This window comes from Antennarius striatus, chromosome 20, assembly GCF_040054535.1.
Source record: "Antennarius striatus isolate MH-2024 chromosome 20, ASM4005453v1, whole genome shotgun sequence".
NCBI lineage: Eukaryota > Metazoa > Chordata > Actinopteri > Lophiiformes > Antennariidae > Antennarius > Antennarius striatus.
Window position 1 is genome coordinate 15243701 of NC_090795.1, and position 19813 is coordinate 15263513.

At 41.6% G+C, this 19813-nt stretch overlaps 1 protein-coding gene across 3 annotated transcripts in view; it reads left to right on the top strand.

Moving 5' to 3' along the window:
• mogat3a (monoacylglycerol O-acyltransferase 3a) overlaps positions 1-19813 on the top strand; it is a 27587-nt gene continuing 7774 nt past the window's right edge. For 2 of the 3 annotated variants that reach the window (XM_068304511.1, XM_068304510.1), the window contains exons 1-9: positions 1-325; positions 606-784; positions 1021-1081; positions 1162-1305; positions 10166-10296; positions 13954-13997; positions 14466-14556; positions 18168-18276; positions 19011-19161. In XM_068304511.1, the coding sequence (XP_068160612.1) occupies positions 232-325; positions 606-784; positions 1021-1081; positions 1162-1305; positions 10166-10296; positions 13954-13997; positions 14466-14556; positions 18168-18276; positions 19011-19161 (1004 nt within the window). In that variant the 5' untranslated portion in view covers positions 1-231. The remainder of the gene's footprint in view (positions 326-605; positions 785-1020; positions 1082-1161; positions 1306-10165; positions 10297-13953; positions 13998-14465; positions 14557-18167; positions 18277-19010; positions 19162-19813) is intronic. The other variant, XM_068304512.1, reaches the window with a different exon arrangement.

Consider the following 19813-nt stretch of genomic DNA (forward strand, 5'->3'; position numbering starts at 1 on the left):
AGGAAGAAGAAGAGGAAGAGGAAGAAGAAGAAAAGAAATAATCAATACTTGTGCGCGTGGTTGTAAAGTTTAGAAGTTAGAGGGTCAGTTTATTTTTTAAGCACGCAATTACATCGACCGCGTTGCGCTGGAGAATCGAAAGAAGGACCAAAAAACCAGCAGACAAACACAAACAGACACACGCCAGTCTGAGTGAGAAAGAAATCGGAGGTTGTAGTTTTGATTGACGTCATGAAGATCGAATTCGCGCCGCTCAACATCCCGATGTGTCGCAGGCTGCAGACCGCTGCTGTGCTGCAGTGGGTCTTCTCGTTCCTGGCTTTAGGTCCTAGACGCCTACCAACCTGTGTGTGTGTGTGTGTGTGTGTGTGTGTGTGTGTGTGTGTGTGTGTGTGTGTGTGTGTGTTCGCGCATTCGTCTGTCTTTTTGTTGTTATGTCTCGTCTGTTTTACTGTCTGTCTGCCCGATGACCTGTCCCTCTCTGTTTTATTACTATATTATATGTTTGTCTTTTCTTCTGTATTTCTGTTTAGCCAGCTGTCTGTTTGTCTGTCTGATCACCTGTGTCTCTGTCCCCCTGTCTCTTTCCACTCATTGACCCACAGCTCAGTGCTGTCTGGCAGCCTTTGTCCTCCTGGCTCTGTCTGATTGGTGGATGCTCACCCTGCTGTATGCTGGTTGGCTGTGGTTGGACTGGGACACTCCTAAATGTGGTGGTCGGAGGTCCCAGTGGGTCCGGAACTGGAGACTATGGGACTACTTCAGGGACTACTTCCCTCTGATGGTGATCTCACCTTCATTGATTGGTCTGACCTGTCTGTCTCATTATCAGTCATTAATTGATGATGAGTGAGTATTAATGACTGACTGCTTATAATGTTAATTATTAATTCCTCATGAGTGGTTGGTGACTGCTTATTTGTGTTTGTTTGCCAATTATTCATTTTTCTTAATGTATTGTTGAGTACTAAGAAGTGATCATGGAGTACTGGTGACTGATTATCGAATGTATGTCTCCAGCTGGTTAAAACAGTTGATCTGGATCCAAAGAAAAACTACATCTTTGGATTTCATCCACACGGTGAGAAACAGGCTGTCTGTCTGTCTGTCTGTCTGTCTGTCAGATCTGCTGGTAGCTTTGGTGACCTGTCTTTCTCATAGGTGTGCTGGCTGCGGGGGCATTTGCAAACTTCTGCACGGAGGCCACAGGTTTCTCTGATCTGTTTCCTGGACTGACCTCTCACCTGTTGATGCTGCCGTTCTGGTTCAAAGTGCCACTTTTCAGAGACTATATCATGTGTGGAGGTACACCTTTCTGTCTGCTGACTAGTTACTTATATTGGGTGATGTTCACTTGCTAGCAAGTGTTCAACTGTAAATATTAGTAGCAGAATTTTTATTTTTTATTCAGTAACCCACTAGATTAGTAAAAAAGCAAGAAAAATAAAATTTTAGGAGTACAAATGTCACTAGATTAGTTTTACAGTTTTGACACAAACTGACCAGCAGTGGGCTGCAATAAATTATAGCAGTATCTTATGCAGACATTAATTCATAAAAAAATCTATGAGTATATGTGATGATTATTTTGACCTTTTTTAAAAAATGTTGTTTTTTTGTGGTTTTACACTAGGCTTGTGGTAATGTACTGCTGTAAGTGGCAGTAACACATATACAGGCTATACGCCACTGCTGCTAACAGAGGAAATGACCACAAGGTCAAGTTTGAAATGCCGTATGGTTCTAGGTCAATAGCAGAAACATCTTTCAGCAATTTAAATGTTTGGTATTGTCATTTCCTTTCTTTGTTTCAAATGCAGGCATTTAAAAAACAAAAAAAATTTGGTGCCTACAAACCATTTTTCCATAATCAAGACAAGTACAAAAAGAGTCATTTGGACTCCTGCAAGGTTAGTTGAAGATATTTTACCAGTTCTTCAGTTCCAACTGACTGGTAGAGAGTACAGATACTCATGCTCCCTTTGGAACAGACATCAAATTACATAAATTACCAAGACAAAAAGTCTTGTGAAGGAGTCTTATCTCGCCTGTCCTCATTTAACCGGTTATGGTTAGCTGCAATCTAGTATGAATGGTTACCCTTCTTGAACTATTCAATACACGTTGAAACAGATGGAATCTCAATATCGAAGTGTACAGAAAACCCAACTACACTGAGTAGTATTTTCTTTTTGATTCCCACCAATCACTGCAACTCAAGATAGGATCATCAGTAACCCAAACAATCAGACCTAGAATATCCCCACCAGAACAGAGAGAATGGTCGAGGAGCAGAAACACATTCAACACACAGAAAAATTCATGATAATTTTAAGTCACACAAGATTGCCGTGCAAACTGGTATCACAATGAGACAGAAGTTGGTTCACGCTAAGAACCAAATGCTTCAACACAAACAGAACAGTATAGTGTCTGCTGTCGGTTCACACCTGATTGCAGCTCACCATAACACTCACGAGGATTGGTGGACAACAACTCCCTCATGAATGGTAGCGACTTTTAAGGAAACTTATTGTCTGACGCATCATACTATAAGAATACCTCAATCATACACATTCATTTTAGAGCAAAGCATCCATCTGAAATAGGTCTAGCCACAGTAAACAATTAATGACCAGCTTTGTTGTCAGATTAAGACTATAGCCTTCATTTCAAAGATGGTGGCAAAAGACATGTTTCATATTTGCTTTGCAGAAGGATAAGGTTTACAAACTTTGGAGTTTGCTGAGCTTGATTGTGCACTTCCATTTACAAAAACTGACTGGAGAAATTATATTGCGATATAAAATGAGCTCCAAACTGAATCAAAAATGCAGTTAGGTTCATATATATGTGGACATTTCCACAATCATTTTCAAAAAATCTGTTCAATGATACATTCCAGTTTTAAAATGGACATGGACATAAAGAGCAAACTTTGCAGCTTTCATTTGAAGGTGTCTGGATTCAATTTGCTGAAGGATTTTGGACTTTCTGTTCCTTAACTTGTGCCACCCTATTTAAAAGGGAAAAAAGGTGATTGGACAATTGACTCCAAGGCAATTTAATGGGCAGTTGTGGGCAATTCCTTCGTTGTGAGTACCAATTAAACATATAAAGGCCTGGAGTTGCCTTAATGAAAGGAGACTTAACTTAAAAGGCAGTGAATGTAAACTCTCTGTGTCAGCTCCATTGCATGTCTGAGTAGGTTCTCATTCACCCTGGTTGAGGTATCGTGAATAGCAAAAATAGAGTTAACTGGACTCTTATTGCATATAAGCAAGTCCAGTTTATTAATCCAAGGGATTAATAAAATGTATTATTGTTCTTGCTCTCCTACTTCTTTTTCCTCTTCTTCGGCACAGAGTTGTAAGCTTTCTTGAAGTCATTTAAGGCTTTCCCCAGGTAGTCACTCAGTTCTTCTTGTTGCAGGCAACTGTTCTATCAACCAGTACCTTGTGTTTGGCTTGCCCGGTGTTACTGTAAATTTTTTTCTGAGCTCCGTTCATGTATTGAGTCATATGTTCATTCATCTTTGCCACAATCATGCCTAACAGGGTTTTCTGTGTTGTGCAGAAACAGTAATTGGGTGGGATGGGTCCGTTCTGGGGGTCGTTCAGGATTAAGACTGTCCCGTCCTGGTTAACCACAAGTAGCTGCTTGATCTGTGCTGTGAGGTGTTTTTGGTGTGCAGTTAGCCTTTTCAGCTAGTATGCATGGATCATATTGGGGCTTTCATATTTAAAGTCAAAGTCAACTTTATTGTCAAATGTACCATATATACACGACATACAGCACAGAAAAAATTACAGTCCTCTCTGACCCACAGTGCAAACAACACAGTATGACAAAAAACACAAATGACAGTAACCATTTCTACACACTCTAATCCTTTAAGGGGAAAGTGACGTGTGCACAGTCCCTGAGTTGATGGGAGAGAGAGAGAGACAGAGGTGGTCAGGTGCTGGGGGGGGGACAGGGCAGGGTGAGGGTAGAGTTCAGGGCTGTGGCAGGGGGGAGAGCAGGGAGGCAGTTGAGCCACCTGACCGCCTGGTGAAAGAAACTATCCATAAGCCTGCTGGTTTTGGCCCAGGATAATACTCTTACCCTGATGTCTGCAATTGAGATGGTGACTGAATCTTGTTTTTGCAGGTTGCTGTTGTCAGCTCCTTGATCAACTAGCTACTGGGAATCGGTGTTGGGGGATGTCTCTCTTCCATATGTCCTTCTAGTATTTTTCCATCTCAGCTTTTGGTGGGTCTGAGCAGTTATTCCCCTGCCACTGAGACAATTCAGTGGAGAAAAACTTGTTTATTCTTCTGATGTCTCCGTCTTTGATGTATGTTTTTAACCGAACTGTCACTGTTTGACAAAGACAGCGTCATCTGCAAAAAAAAGAGATGGAAATCCAAGGCCACAGTACCTGACACCTTTCACCACTTGACTGCACTTAGCGATTCTGTTTATTAAGGTTCTGAACAGAAGAGCTGACAAGTGGGAACCCTGACAGGAGTCCAACCACAACATGAATCAGACTGACTCCTGGAATACAGATGCTGGTGGACTGTATCTACCCCTTCTCACAAAGCACTCCCCAAAGGATGCCTCAGGGGATGTGGTCATCCAGATTCACAAAACGCATGCGGACTGGTAAGGCAAACTTCCATGCTCCTTCTAGCTCCCTCTGGATCTGAGGTTTAACCAACAGCCAGAATCTTCTCTCCAGTACCCTGAAGTAGATTTTCCTGGGATTGCTCAGCAGTGTGATATTCATAGTTGGAAAACATTCTCTGCCACGCAGTTGGCAACTTCAGAGGCACTGTACCCATTGTCCACGCAATGTTGCAGAGATATGTCAGACATAACATCCCTACAACATCCTGAGCCTTGAGATACTCTTTGCGACTCTTTTCCACCTCTTGGGTTGTGCCTCTATGGAGCTGTTAAACAGCTACAGCGACTTCAGCCCCAGGGTTGTGTGTTCAGTTCTCCAAATCCTGTGACTGTTTCCACACTGCAGGTCATGTGGAATTGAGGTAATCCTTGAAGTATTCCTCCCACCATTCCATTACTCCCCCAATTGATGTCAGCGGGCCCCCATCTGTCCCATAAACTGTGTACAAAGGGTCGCCATCCCCTCCTACGATGTCAAACGGTCTACCGGAATTTCTTTGGCGTCTCACTAAATCTTTCCCAAGACTGGGTTTTTACCTCCTTGACGCCTAATGCTTCTGGATTCCCACAGGCCAACCATCTCCTGTAGGATTCCTTCTTCGTCCCTCACCTCTGGTGTCCACCAGCAGATGCTGCGATGACCAACACCAGCAATCTTGGCAACAGCTATATGTAGCCACCTCGGCGATAAACCATTCAGATTCCGTGTCCCTGCCATCACTGGAATGTATTCAAAGCTATACCAAAGGTGGGAGTTGTAATACCAATGCAGTCACAGACTGCAACATCCCGCGACACCCCTGAATTCAAAATTTTACCCTGACCTACTTGTATAGGTGGGTGTCCTCTCCTGGTGGGGTTGCTGTACTGCAGCCACAGAACGGTCAATGACCCCAACAGAAAGCGACTCTTAATTTAATTTAATCCTTCCTTGCTCAATTGTAGCCATACATTATAGGAAATTGATTTGTGATTATTGATTCTTAGAGAGTTCAATAAAGCAATAAGAGATATAGATTATGAGATGTTCATGCATGTTTATGTGTTTGATTTACATAAAAGGATTAGGGCCACTGGGGGGAAAAAACGAGGTCTTTATTGTTAGTTAAAAGTCAGAATTCTGACTGTAATCTCTGAATTGACTTGTTTTCCATCATTATTTGTATAATTATGTCTTTATACAATCTAAAAGCTAATCAATCAAATCCTCACGATATCAAACTGAAAGGCAGCGCCCCGCACTGCTCCTTCCATTTTAAAACATCTGCGCCAGTGATTCATATCCCTTCCCATTGATCCGAACCACTGAACTATTGTAGTTCAGCTGGTGACCTAACCAGATGACTGGTTCAAACGTCATCAATCACATGGTTTTTCCATATTTGAAGCAAGCTCGGGAGCAGTGGTTCAGAAAAAAAAACCCTACTGAGTCTCCGACGTGGTTTGGAGCCCCTTGTCAAAGGGAACATTACTAGTTGTGACTACAGCCTTTTTGGTTTGACTGTTTTTGTTTCAACGGAATCATTTTCCATTTCTTTATGGGCAGCAGTAGCTCCGTCCACTAAGTCTTGGGCTGCGGACCAGAGGATGGCCGGCTCAAGACTCATGTTGAGCAAAAGATTTTGAAGTGTAAACTGGCGGTGGAGAGGTGCCACCTCTTGAGCACTGCCAAGGTGCCAATTAGGGTAGACATGGGGTGAACAGGTGCATGTTCTCCCCGTGTCTGCGTGGGTTCTCTCCGGGGCCTCCGACTCCCTTGTCATTGTTAGTCATTCAGGTCAACACTGGATCATTCAGAAGTTATCAGGGAACTTCTGGAGTCGGTTAGCTGAGCTGAGAGAGCAGGGGGCCAATATTTTTGCGCATTGTACTTTTTAGCTTTTTATTTGTAAACGCAATATAAAATGTTGAATAAATTTGGTTCCACTTCACGATTGTGTCTCACATGTTGATGATTCTTGAAAAGTATTTTCAGTTTGTTATCTTTAAACTTGAAGGCTGGAATGTGGCAAAATGTCAAAACGTTCTAGGGAGGGGGCAATACATTCGCAAGGCACTGTGTATGTGTGTGTATATATATATATATATATATATATATATATATATATACTGTATATATACGTACGGGTGGAGAAAAGTGTCAGGTGTGATGTGTGATAGAGGAGTTTCAGCTAAAATGAAAGGGAAGGTGTACAAAACTGGTGAGACCAGCGATGTTGTTTGGTCTAGAGACAGTGTCACTGAGGAAAAGACAGGAGACAGAGCTTGGAGGTAGCAGAGATGAAGATGGTGAGGTTCTCTCTGGGAGTGACCAGGATGGATAGGATCTGTAATGAGTACATCAGAGGAACAGCACGTGTTAGAGGTTTTGGAGATAAAGTCAGAGCGGCCAGACTGAGATGATTTGAACATATCCAGAGGAGAGATAGTGAATATATTGGTAGAAGGATAGAGTTTTGAACTGCCAGGCAGGAGGCCCAGAGGAAGACCAAAGAGGAGGTCTATGGATGTAGTGAAAGAGGACATGAAAGTAGTTGTGTGAGAGAAGAGGATGCAGAAGACAGGTTAGATGGAGGCAATTGATTCGCTGTGGCGACCCCTGAAGGGAAAAGCCGAAAGGAAAAGAAAAAAGATATACACACTGCTCACAAAAATTAAAGGAGTACTTAAAAGACACACATAAGATACATCAGATCTCAATATGAAGTTGGATATCTATACACATAATGATAGGGCAATGTCTTAGGAACAAAAGAATGCCAATGGAAATAAACGTTTTCAGCCTACAAGGGCTTATTTGTGTAGACACCCTAAAATCAGAGTGAAATGAAGAAGTGGCAGGCCAGTCCATTTTTTCCAAAAAGTTAATTTCTGCAACTCAAAATGCTTTTCAGTATCTTGTGTGGCCCCCACGAGCTTCTATGCATGCTTGACAACGTCGAGGCATGCTCTTAATGACCATGACGGATGGTGTCTTGTGGCATTTCCTCCCAGATCTGTGTGAGGGAATCCCTGAGCTGTTGTACAGTCTGAGGAGCAACCTAGCAGCGCTTAATGGACTTATACATAAAGTCCCACAGATCTTCCATTGGGTTTAATTCAGGGGATTGTGAAGGCCATTCAATTGTTACCGTCATCCTCCAGGTACAATGCCTGGCCTCACGTGACAATGCCACGTGAGGCCGGGCATTGTCATGCATTAGGGGGAAACCAGGACTTACTGCACAAGCATAGGGTCTGACAATGGGTTCAAGGATTTCATCTTGATACCTTATGGCAGTCAGAGTACCATTTCCTAGGCAGTAGAGGTCCGTGTGTCCCTCTATGGATATGCCTCCCCAGACCATCACTGACCCACCACCAAACCGGTCTTGTTGAACGACATTGCAGGCAGCGTAGTTCCCCTTGTCTTCTCATTGGGCCCTCAGGCCACCTTCATGAAGTCTGTTCCTGATTGTTTGGGTAATAATAATAATGATAATAATAATAATGGATTAGATTTATGTAGCGCTTTCTTGTCTGGACACTCAAAGTCGCTTACATTGGATCCATTATTCATTCACACCTTGTTCTTACTTGGTGATGGTAAACTACGTACGTAGCCACAGGTGCCCTGGGACAGACTGACGGAGGCTCGGCTGCCAATCTGCGCCTACGGCCCCTCCAACCACCACCGGAACAATCACACACATTCACACACCAGCGAGTGCCTCACTGGAGGCAAGGAGGGTAAAGTGTCTTGCCCAAGGACACAATGACAAATGACTTGGCGGGAGCAGGAATCGAACCACCGATCTTGAATCATTGGACAACCCGCTCTACCACTGAGCCACGGTCGAGACATTAACACCAGTGGCCCTCTGGATGTCATTCTGTAGGGCATAAGCAGTGCTCAGCCTGTTCCGCCTTGCACAAAGGAGCAGGTATCGGTCTTGGTGATGGGTTCAGGACCTTCTACGGCCCTGTCCAGCTCTCTGAGAATAACCACCAGCTCTGAAATCTCTTCCTTTCTGGAGATTGTGCTGGGAGACACACTAAACCTTCTTGGTGCAGCACGTGTGGATGTGCCATCTTGGAGAAGTTGGACAACCTGTGCAACTTCTGTAGGGTTAAGGAATCGTCTCATACTGCCAGTAGAGATGATTAGTCAAGCCAAAACCAGCATGAGTGGAAAACTAGCCAAAAAAGATCAAGAGGGAGAAACGACACCCTCAGCTGCTTAACGAACCAGAAAATTATCAGACAGGTTTAATTGATTTCATGCCACCAATTAAAAAAGTGTTCCTTTAATTTTTTGTTAGCAGTGTATATGTACACATATATACACACAGTGTGCCATCGTTACTTGTGGTTAATGCGTTTCAGTTGACTGTTTAAAGCAGTTTTGTCTCTCATGGAAGTGCGTTGCGTTCAGAGACTTAGCGCACTTCCAGATGTCGTAGGCCAATAGCAATAGCATACGGTATCACGTTACTACCAAAAATCCGTGATGAGTCGAATTAGAGTGTTGATGTGTGAATGCGCATCGTATTTATGTGTGTGTGTGTGTGTGTGTGTGTGTGTGTGTGTGTGTGTGTGTGTGTGTGTGTGTGTGTGTGTGTGTGTGTGTGTGTGTATATATATATAGATTCAGAATCCAGAAGTGTCAGTGCAACACTGGATAAAAGATGCACAGGTCTATTAGGAGTCTAGAAACTCACTGACCTTTTATATATATACACACTGCGTTATTCATATCTTCTGAAAAATGGGGAAATTTTGTCAGGGAATGTAAACTATATTCTGATCTCTTGTATGATATTGACAGAAGAGCTCCCAGACCATTCCCAGCCACAAGACACATATTGTCTGTTGCTATCGGTGCTATTGCAAAGCCCAAAGATGTTTAAATCAATTCACTGGATGTTAAGAAAGTTTATTTAAGACGTTTCACCTCTCATCCCAGAGACTTTTTCAGTTCTGAAGAACTGGATTGATTTAAACAGCCTTGGGTAATTATGACCTGGATAACTGAGAACCTACACAGACAGCTCTTGTGAAGCGCTCAGTGCTCATGTGGTGGAGTGGCAGCTCCACCACAGGACAGACATGAAGCTCAGGAGATAAAGATAGGAAAGAGGTTCCACATTATAATCCTTGGCTGATTCTATAGAGGGAAAGATGAGACCCCTGTGGATTCTATTGACTGCTACCCAATCAGAGCAGATAGTTTGGAGGAATTTATTCCCTAGATGCAATGGTGCCAGTTGGGAAAATTTAGTCTTCTCCCATTGTTCTTGCTTTTTGACCTTTGTCAGGCTTTCTATCATCCATACTGGGCTCTAAGGCCCAGTTAAACAGTCAAAGCCATCCTTTTTTCCAAACCAGGTGGCCCAGAAAAAGATACTGTATCAAAGGTTTTCTGTTAAATTCATAGACTGTGGCCATTGTGGTGTGTATGAATAATTTCATATAATGTAATTATAGACCTGTTACACCTGCTTACTCTCAGGTCTGGTGTCCAGCTGTAAGTCCAGCCTGTCATACCTAGTTAGTCGTCCCGAAGGAGGTAATGTGGCTGTCATCGCAGTGGGTGGAGCTCCGGAGGCTTTAGATGCGAGACCAGGAGCATTAACACTACAGGTAACATTTATTGTTAACATATTTATCAAATAACTTCAACTCCTATATCTCCTACAATCATTACTCTTACTAATGTTACTTTTTCCACTACTGTATTTATTTATTCAAACCTGTCTAAGGAGACCACTCAAAATACATGAAGAAATGTGACCACATTAGACCGGTGGTCTTCTTACAAAGAAAGCATATCAATTCCTAGCCTAACCCAAAATAAAACATGTTGAACAGAATGGCGTATCAATGATTAATGGATTCTCGTTCCATTCTACCATACCTTCGCAGCAACATTTTTGTTACAGTTCAACACCAGCCCCTCCATCAAATGATAATTTCGTCGTAATGGATTTTAAGTACACTAATGAGCAGTGTTGTCAGGGGAAATTCACAATTGCAGGTAGCCACTGGAAGGCTCTCCCATGGGTCTTTCCATCTTCTAGGTGAAGGATTTTAAGTACTTAGGGTCAACAGTCCAGAGCAATGGAGAATGTGTAAAAGATCGTGTACAGGCAGGATGGAACGGGTGGAGAAAAGTGTCAGGTGTGATTGAAGAGTTTTAGCTAAAATAAAAGGTGTACAAAACTGTGGTGTGACCAGCGATGTTGTTTGGTCTGGAGACAGTGTCACTGAGGAAAAGGCAGGAGACAGGGCTGGAGGTAGCAGAGATGAAGATGCTGAGGTTCTCTCTGGGAGTAACCAGGAAGGATAGGATCAGGAATGAGTACATCAGAGGGACAGCACATGTTAGAGGTTTTGGAGATAAAGTCAGAGAGGCCAGACTGAGATAATTTGGACATGTCCAGAGGAGAGATATTGAGTATATTGGTAGAAGGATGCTGAGTTTTGATCTGTCAGGTATGATGCCTAGAGGAAGACCAAAGTTCATTTGGATTGATAATTGCCAGAATGATCAGCCCGCTTTAAATCACACCAAATATTTTTGACAATATTCAGATCCAGGAGTGAGATGGCTATTCCACAACAATGTACATTTTCTTCTGAATGCCGTAGTAGAATTTGAACAGTGCTTAGGGTCGCCGTCCTGTTGACGTATCCAGCTTCCAAAATTAGGCTCGCTTGTCCAAAGTTCTTTAACATACCTCAAGCGACTGTTTGTGGCACATGCACAGACAAACATTCTTCCGCATCGCTCTTCCATAGAGCATCCGTTTGTACAAAGTGTATTGAAAAATTGAACCATACACAGTGGCACCATCTGCACCAAGATGACGTTGTGGTCTGGAGCTGATCTGTGGGTTGACTTTGACTGTTCTCACCATCCGTCGCCTCTGATTATCTGACATTTTTCTTGGCTTGCCACTTCGGGCCCTTACTATAACTGTGCCTATGTTCTTCCATTTCCTCAGTATGTTCCTCGCAGTGGAAACTGACAGCTGAAATCTTTGAGATAGCTTTTTGTATCCTTCCCCTAAACCATGATGTTGAACAATTTTTGTTTTCAAGTAATTTGACAGTTGTTTTGAGGCTCACCTGATCCCACTCTTCATAGAAAATGCAAGGACGACATCAGCTTACATTTGGCCACTGTGAGTTGCTTTGTATGTAGGTCAAGGGTCAATGAGCTTACTAAACAAATTTTGTGTTCCACTAATTAGTGCTAAAGTATTCAAATCGATAAAACAACAAGGGTGCCCAAAATTATGCACCTGCCTACTTTTGTTTAAATTATTATTGCACACTTTCTGTGACTCCTATAAACATCATTTCACTTCTCAATTATTTCTGTTTGTCTGTTATATGATGTTTTTAAATAAAATTGTTGATCCAAACAAGCAGTGATTTATAAAGGAAAATCTGGAAAATTATCAGGGGTACCCAAACTTTTTCATACCACTGTACATGTACTGTACTTTAACAGTAGACTTCCATCTTTAATTTAAGGGCATTTATATCACAATCTGGTGAATGGTGTAGGAATTACAGCAGTTTTTATATGCACCTCACACTTTTTAAGGAACAAATAGTAATGGGACAATTGACTCAAAACCTATTTCATGGACAAATGTGGGCTATTTTTATTATTTTATCATCAACAAATAAAATGTCTGGAGTTATGACATTTGTCTTTGGAAATTGTTGCTGTCAACACTCAATATGAGATCCAAAGAGCTATCAGTGAAACAAGTCATTAGGCTGAAAAATTAAAAACAAGCCAATCACAGAGATGGAAGAAACATTAGGTGTGGTCAAATCAGTTGTTTTAGTACATTATAAAAAAGAAAAAAACAGTGACCTCAGCAACACCAAAAGATTCAGAAGACCATGGAAAACAACTGCACTTATCTCCGTTGAAGAAAAAAAACCATTCACAACAGTTGACCAGATCAAGAACACACTCCAGGAAGTATGTGTGTCAAAGTCAAGGATCAAATTAATACTTCATTAGAGTGAATGCAGATAGTTCATAACATGTAAGGATGGATGCCTTCCTAAGGAGGTGTTCCAGGTATGTCCGTCTAGGAGGAGATGTAGACACAGACCCGGGACTCAATGGAGAGTTGGACTCTAGCCCCGTAACCCTGATCCGGATAAGCAGCTAAAGACAAGTTGAGACAAGTTCATCATCAGACTAGGTTCCAGCTAGCATGCTTGTGCTGTCTACCTTGTAGCCATTGTACCTCTTTCTTTAGTAGTGGTTGTATTCTGCCTATAGATGTAGTAACTCCAGGGACAGGAAAAATAAGGAAAAACACTTGGTGCTAAAACAATATTTGCATGTACAGTAATACCTCTGTACTCGACTGCCTCTATACTCGACCAAATCGGTGCTCGACCAAAAAATTCGAGTAGAAAATGTATCGGACCCCGAACAGATTTTCGGTACTCGACTAGCCGAGTCGACCCGAACGCGCTCCTCGGCCGCGCTCCACGGCCAGTGGGTAAGCGTCAGTTCGACTCAGACCGCCAGCAGAGTAACACGTACGCAAATTATGTACGCAAAGACGTACGGAAATTATAGCAAAATATGAAAGTGGTGTACGAGTGTCCGACCTCGCGTCGCAGTACGAAATGGCAAAGTCAACCATTTCCACTATCTTGAAGCAGAAGCAACTGACAATGGACAGGTTCCTTCTTAAAGAAAAGAGGAAGGCTACTGCCCAGCCAGATTCACCTCCACGGAAGAGAGAGAGAAGGGAGAAAACCCCTGGAGGCGCGTTACCTAGCGTCGTCATGGAAGGGATTCCCCTTCCATGATGACGCTAGTGCCATCAACCGCTCTCAAAAACGTAAAGTAAATTATACAAAATGGTTTATAATGCTTTATCTTTATCATGTACTGCTTATGCACATTTACGTCTTCATTGTTGTTTAGATACACGTTCTTATAATATTTTAGGTATTTTTCTAAATGGTAAGAACGGATTAAAATACTTTCCATTATTTCTTATGGGAAAATTGGTTTTGGTGTTCAAACAAATCGGTGCTCAACCACCACCTCAGAACGGATTATGGTCGAGTACAGAGGTATTACTGTACTCAATATTTTTTTATTATTTCATCAGTGTACATTTTTCAAAATCAATGCCAAACCCTATTTTCTATATCAGTGGCAGAGACAGGTTATATGTGTCAATCAGTAAGACTCTCTGTATCAGTGAGTGAGAATGGTTTGTATAATTCTCTTGGGGTCTTTTCCAGGTCCGAAACAGGAAAGGTTTCATCAAACTGGCCCTCAAACATGGGTAAGTGGTGCATTCTGAGGAAACGGACCTCTGAGAAACCAGGCCACAGGCAGTACATTATATGGGGCGGCTGTGGCTCAGTGGTAGAGTGGGTCGTCCAATGATTCAAGATCGGCGGTTCGATTCCCGCTCCCACCGAGTCAATTGTCATTGTGTCCTTGGGCAAGACACTTTACCCTCCTTGCCTCCAGTGGGACACTCGCTGGTGTGTGAATGTGTGTGATTGTTCCAGTGGTGGTTGGAGGGGCCGTAGGCGCAGATTGGCAGCCATGCCTCTGTCAGTCTTCCCCAGGGCAGCTGTGGCTACATACGTAGTTTACCATCACCAAGTATGAATGAGGAGTGAATGAATAATGGATCCAATGTAAAAGCGACTTTGAGTGTCCAGAGAAGCGCTATATAAATCTAATCCAATATTATTATTATTACATTGACTTTGAGTGTATGTTTGTGTGTTCATGCCTACAGAGCTCAGCTCGTTCCTGTCTTTTCTTTTGGAGAGAATGAGTTGTTCGATCAGATGGAAAATCCCACTGGCTCAACTCTGAGAAGGCTGCAGGTAAGCTTCACACACGAATCAAATATCAACTATTCTCTTTTCATACAAGTTTTGTATCCAAATAAATAAAAACTTTTACAATGTAAATTAATATTAGGATTAAAGACCCGTCATTACTCCCCCATACTTTTGTTAATAATCATTACACACATATACAGTGGTACCTCTACTTACGAAATTAATTGGTTCCGGAAGAAATAACGTAAGTAGAAAATTACGTAAGTAGAGACACGTTTTCCATGCAAATGCCCTAATCCGTTCCAAGCCCACAAAAATAAATGTTTTATAAGTTATAAAAATGCATCAAAACATGTAACAAATACATGTTACGATAAAATTATAACACAATAAATGAGAGTTGTGCATAACGTAAAAAACAAAGAATAGAGTAAAGAATAATAATGACTGTCATTTACCTTTTAACTGCTGTCTCCATTGTTTTTTGCCCTCTTTGGATCATGCGCTCCTATCTCACGATACCAAACAACAGAGTGAATTCCAGTCCTCCTTTTGAACTTCTCCGACCACCCACGCAATGCCTTAAACTCCTTAAACTTCCTTTTGTTTTAATAACGTGGCGATTGTAGATGCATTATGGCCATATTCTTTGGTGAGATCAACCAAACGCATCCCTTTCTCATGCTTTTCTATGATCTCTTGCTTTGTTTGAATGGACAAAAAAACTATTTTCTTTGTATTTTGTTTTTCTCTTTTCTCCGTCACTTTCTTGGGGTCCATAGTGAATACGTACTCAAAACGTTATTATATTTGCGCAAAACTATCAGAAAACCTCACGGGTCGAGTGCCGAATCCCGACACATTCCATAAGGACTGTTCTAGCTCCACACAGAGGTGGAATGGCATCCCTCTTAGCCAATGGGATGCCAGGAAGATACGTAATAGGTAATAGCCAATGGCAGAGCAGCTATGAGAATGTTGCGTTCAGGAACCTGTGGGAGATTCAAGTATGAGCTGATAATGTGTTTTTATTCGAGTATCAGCCGATACTGTGTTTTTACATTACGTAAGTAGAAATTTCTTTCGTAAGTAGAGGTAATATTTTCCTGCTGAGAAATTTTGTAAGTAGAAAATTTTGTAAGTAGAGACATTCATAAGTAGATGTATCACTGTATATGTACATATATGTACATATACACTGTATATGTATATATATATATATATATATATGTATATATATACTGTATATATGTGTGTGTATGTATATACATATATATATATACACACTGTATATACTGTATATATACAGGTATACATATATACAAGGTTTTTAGCTTGTGTAGCCAGCCACAGTGACATTCTTATTTTTAGGAAAAAAAGTCTAAAACTTACAACTTTTTTGGACTCGCGAAAATTCCCTTTGCATAACATAAGAAAACAATAGCATGCACTTATTTCTGCATGCCGACGGAAATAGCCGAAGTGACCCGAACGCTCCCGATCATTAAATATGCACTCGGGTCATGACTGCCTCTCGCCCAATAAAAAAAAACAGGCTTCTTTTTTTACAAGCTAAACCCGCGAATTGGAGTACAACAAGGCGAGGACGATCGATCAAAAGAAAATGAGAATAGAGTGTTTTATAGTGGATTTTGTGTTAAAAGTCTAATTGAACAACAAATGGTGAATTTTGAGAGGGGGTAGGAGTGGTGATAGACTGATCAGAAGGTAAATGAAAGATATTATCAATACTTTTTTGTAGTCTTAGACTTTTGATCCCTATGACCGGCAGGAATAATCAGCGATGCATTCACTCGCTTGCTATTTTATATGCCTTTTTAAATTGAAATGAAAAATCATATAGAATTTTAAAAAACTCAACTGAACTATGGCATACCAATGGTATGGTGTCAAAGTTAAAATGTCTTCTAGTCCAAGTAAAACTTACAAGTAAATGTTGAGTAATACCAAGAATCAAATTTATTAAACTCAAAGTGTCTACGTCAGTGACTCTTAACCTTGTTGGAGGTACCGAACCCTGCCGGTTTCATATGCTCAATCACCAAACCCTTATCTAGTAAAAAATAAAAACTTTTTTTTTTTTTTTTCAAATTTGAGACATAAGTAAATGTTTTACTGGTGTATTTAATGAATTGTGTATTAATGTCACCTTTTTCAAAGAACAAAACCAAGACAGTTCATGAAGTCACATGAAATGACCTACCTGCAAATCAGTGTGACTTCTGCTGTTGTTATTGACAGACCAGTTCAGATATGTGTGGCTTTACCTTGGGAAGTGCTACTCTTATGTCATTTTCAGAGCAAAGTCTGTTTCTTTTGTTTTCCATGCAGCTTAAGGAAGTGTTCCCTTATTTTTGCCAGTGCGAGACTAGAGTTGCTCAACTTGACACTGCAAATCATGCAGAACACTGACTCACATCACGTTCCGTTATACAGTACATGTAAATTCACGTTTCGCATATTCGTCCGACCACTTTCTTTTTTTGCACAACATAGTTACTATGAATTCAAATATTAAGAAAGAATTCAGTTGACGTATCATCATTCATCTATTCATTTTCTGCGGCTTCATCCACCGTAGCGGGGCATGGGGAGCTGCAGCCTATCTCATCTGGCATAGGGCGTGAGGCGGGGAACAGTCTGGGTGCACCTCGAGCCACACACAAAGACAGACAACCATGCACACACACACACTCACTCCTACAGGCAATTTGGGACCGGCCAATCAACCTGAAGCGCATGCTTTTGGAGGTGGGAGGAAGCCGGAGAACCCGGAGAGAACCCGGACAGACACTTGGAGAGCATGCAAACTCCACACAGAGCAGGACTCAAAAACCGTACCCGCCGTGTTGTGAGGCGACATTGCTAAACGCTGTGCCACCGTGCCACCCACATACCATCATGACAGGCATAAATTGACTACTGAGTGCTCAAAATCCCATGTAGCACAGGTAGGCTAATCGATGTAGCGTGATCACCTGCAGGCAGTGATGGCTAAGGGGGCGTGTCATCACCAATTGACACGATGTCTCAAACGTACACAGTGATTCGTGTATGTTTGTTTTGTCTTGACCTCCGTCTCCGCTGAACCCGATACCGACTCACCGAACACCTAGGGTTCGATCGAACCCAGGCTAAGAACCACTGGTCTAAGTCAAAGTTAAAATGTCTTCTAGTCTAAGTAAAACTTACAAGTAAACATTGAGTAATATTTTGTATGACTGTATCTTCACATAGTGAATGCAAGTTTTCAATTGTTCAATCTCACATTTATACCTGCATAAAGTAGGATAGAAATAAAGATAGGCTCCAGCTCCTCCAGGACCCGCGAAAGTGGATTCAGCGGTAACAGAAAATGGATGGATGGGTGTAGCAGTAATAATGGTGTTCTCAAATTAATACATTTTTTTATGTTCCTGAATGGTGTAACACTAGGTGGAAATAAGAACTAAATGCAATTCATAATCATTTGTAGAGGAAAAATGAAGACTTACAACATATACTATAATATCGTAAACCTAGGCATTATATGTATAGTAGTTATTGTATGTCACACACAGGTTTCTAAGAGAACACTGTTCAACACACAGGCGCTAGTATGGTGATGTCATCATGTTGTTTTGTGTCCACAGAATCGATTACAAGGCATCATGGGAGTAGCAATGCCCCTGTTTCATGCCAGAGGGGTTTTCCAGTACAGCTTTGGTCTGATTCCTTACAGGAAGCCCATCTTCACTGTCGGTAGGACTGGGACATTAATCTGATGTAATTATGTGTTTAGTGTATGGATTGGTAGGTAGAAATGTCAGTTCACCTCTTGAGCATTGTTGAGGTGCTGTTGAGCAAAGCACCAAACCCCAAAGCTGCTCCAGGGCGCCGCAACGTGGCTGCCCATCACTCCATCTTTCTCCACAGTTGGTTGTCTACAGGCCCTTTGTGTGAAATGTGTGTGTGTACACGTGTGAACTAATCTGTATGTGTGTAATACAGTATGTACTATAGTGTAAAAGAAGTATCCCCCATGGAGAGTAATAATGCGGTATGATAAAATAATACATCATCAGAAACTGATTTGGGGCATTTTGCCTGGATTCAGATGGGATAACGGAAGATAACAGTGACTGGACTTGGGGAGGGGGACTTAAGGGGTATTGTAACTATGCCAGCAGCAGGAATCGACCCCGCTGCAGCTGCTGGAGGGCTTCAGCCTCTGTACATGTCAATTTGCAGTAACAGCAGTAGCACTAGCACCACCTGCCTGAAATGTGTACTGACCATTTTTTATAAGAGTTGATTTAATTAAAATGGAATCTATATTGTTTGGTTTTCACAACATGCATTGGAAAATGGAGCACATTTACATGGTGTTGTCTAGCGTGACATATTGGAACTAAAAATTGACAGTATAAAGTTATGCACAGTGTGCTTTGGAAGAGAATTGGTGCTTTATCTAATCTCACTGTCTGTTTTTTCAGTGGGGAAGCCTATCCCAGTTACCCAGACACCAAGTCCCAACAGTGAGGATATTGAGAGTCTTCACCAAACTTACCTGCATAATTTGATTGACCTGTTCGAGCAGCACAAACAGACCTATGGCCTTACTGAAAACCAGCACCTGAACTTAACGTAAACTCCTGACCATCAATCTCTGTCTCTGTCTCTGTGTCTCATAGAGAACTCACACTGATTGTGTGAGTTCTCCTACTTAGAAAGACGAGAGAGTTCCGTAATTTTCATCATAGATACAATTCAACTGTGAGAGGCAAAACGAGAAAAAAAATTGTAGGATTTATTTGTATATTATGGTGGATTATAACAAGTATTTGGTCAATAACAAAAGTTCAACTCAATACTTTGTAACATCACCTTTGTTGGCGATGACCGAGGTGAAACAAGTGCAGCTTTAACTTCTATGCAATGCAAATGAGCCAGAAAATTTTTGGAAAAAACCGATGAGCTTTTCTTTATTGCAGCATCCTAACGAAGCAAAAACTCAGTCAAGTTACTTTTAGAATCTCTGCTTCGTCTCAGAGAAAATTCCTACATGCTAAAAAATAAGTAGAACTTACCTCAAATTCAAATAGATGGTTTATTGTAGAGTGGTGAGAGTTGAATACAGACTACAAGATCCCGGGTTCCAGCTTCGGTCACACTCAGTCGCGATCACGAGGTGGGAACCCCAAAAAATAGAACAGGCTACTTTTATAGTTGTCGCAAGGGAAATAATATATTTTCTCTGAGAACTACCCATCTAACTCTGTATTTGGTGTCTCCTAAG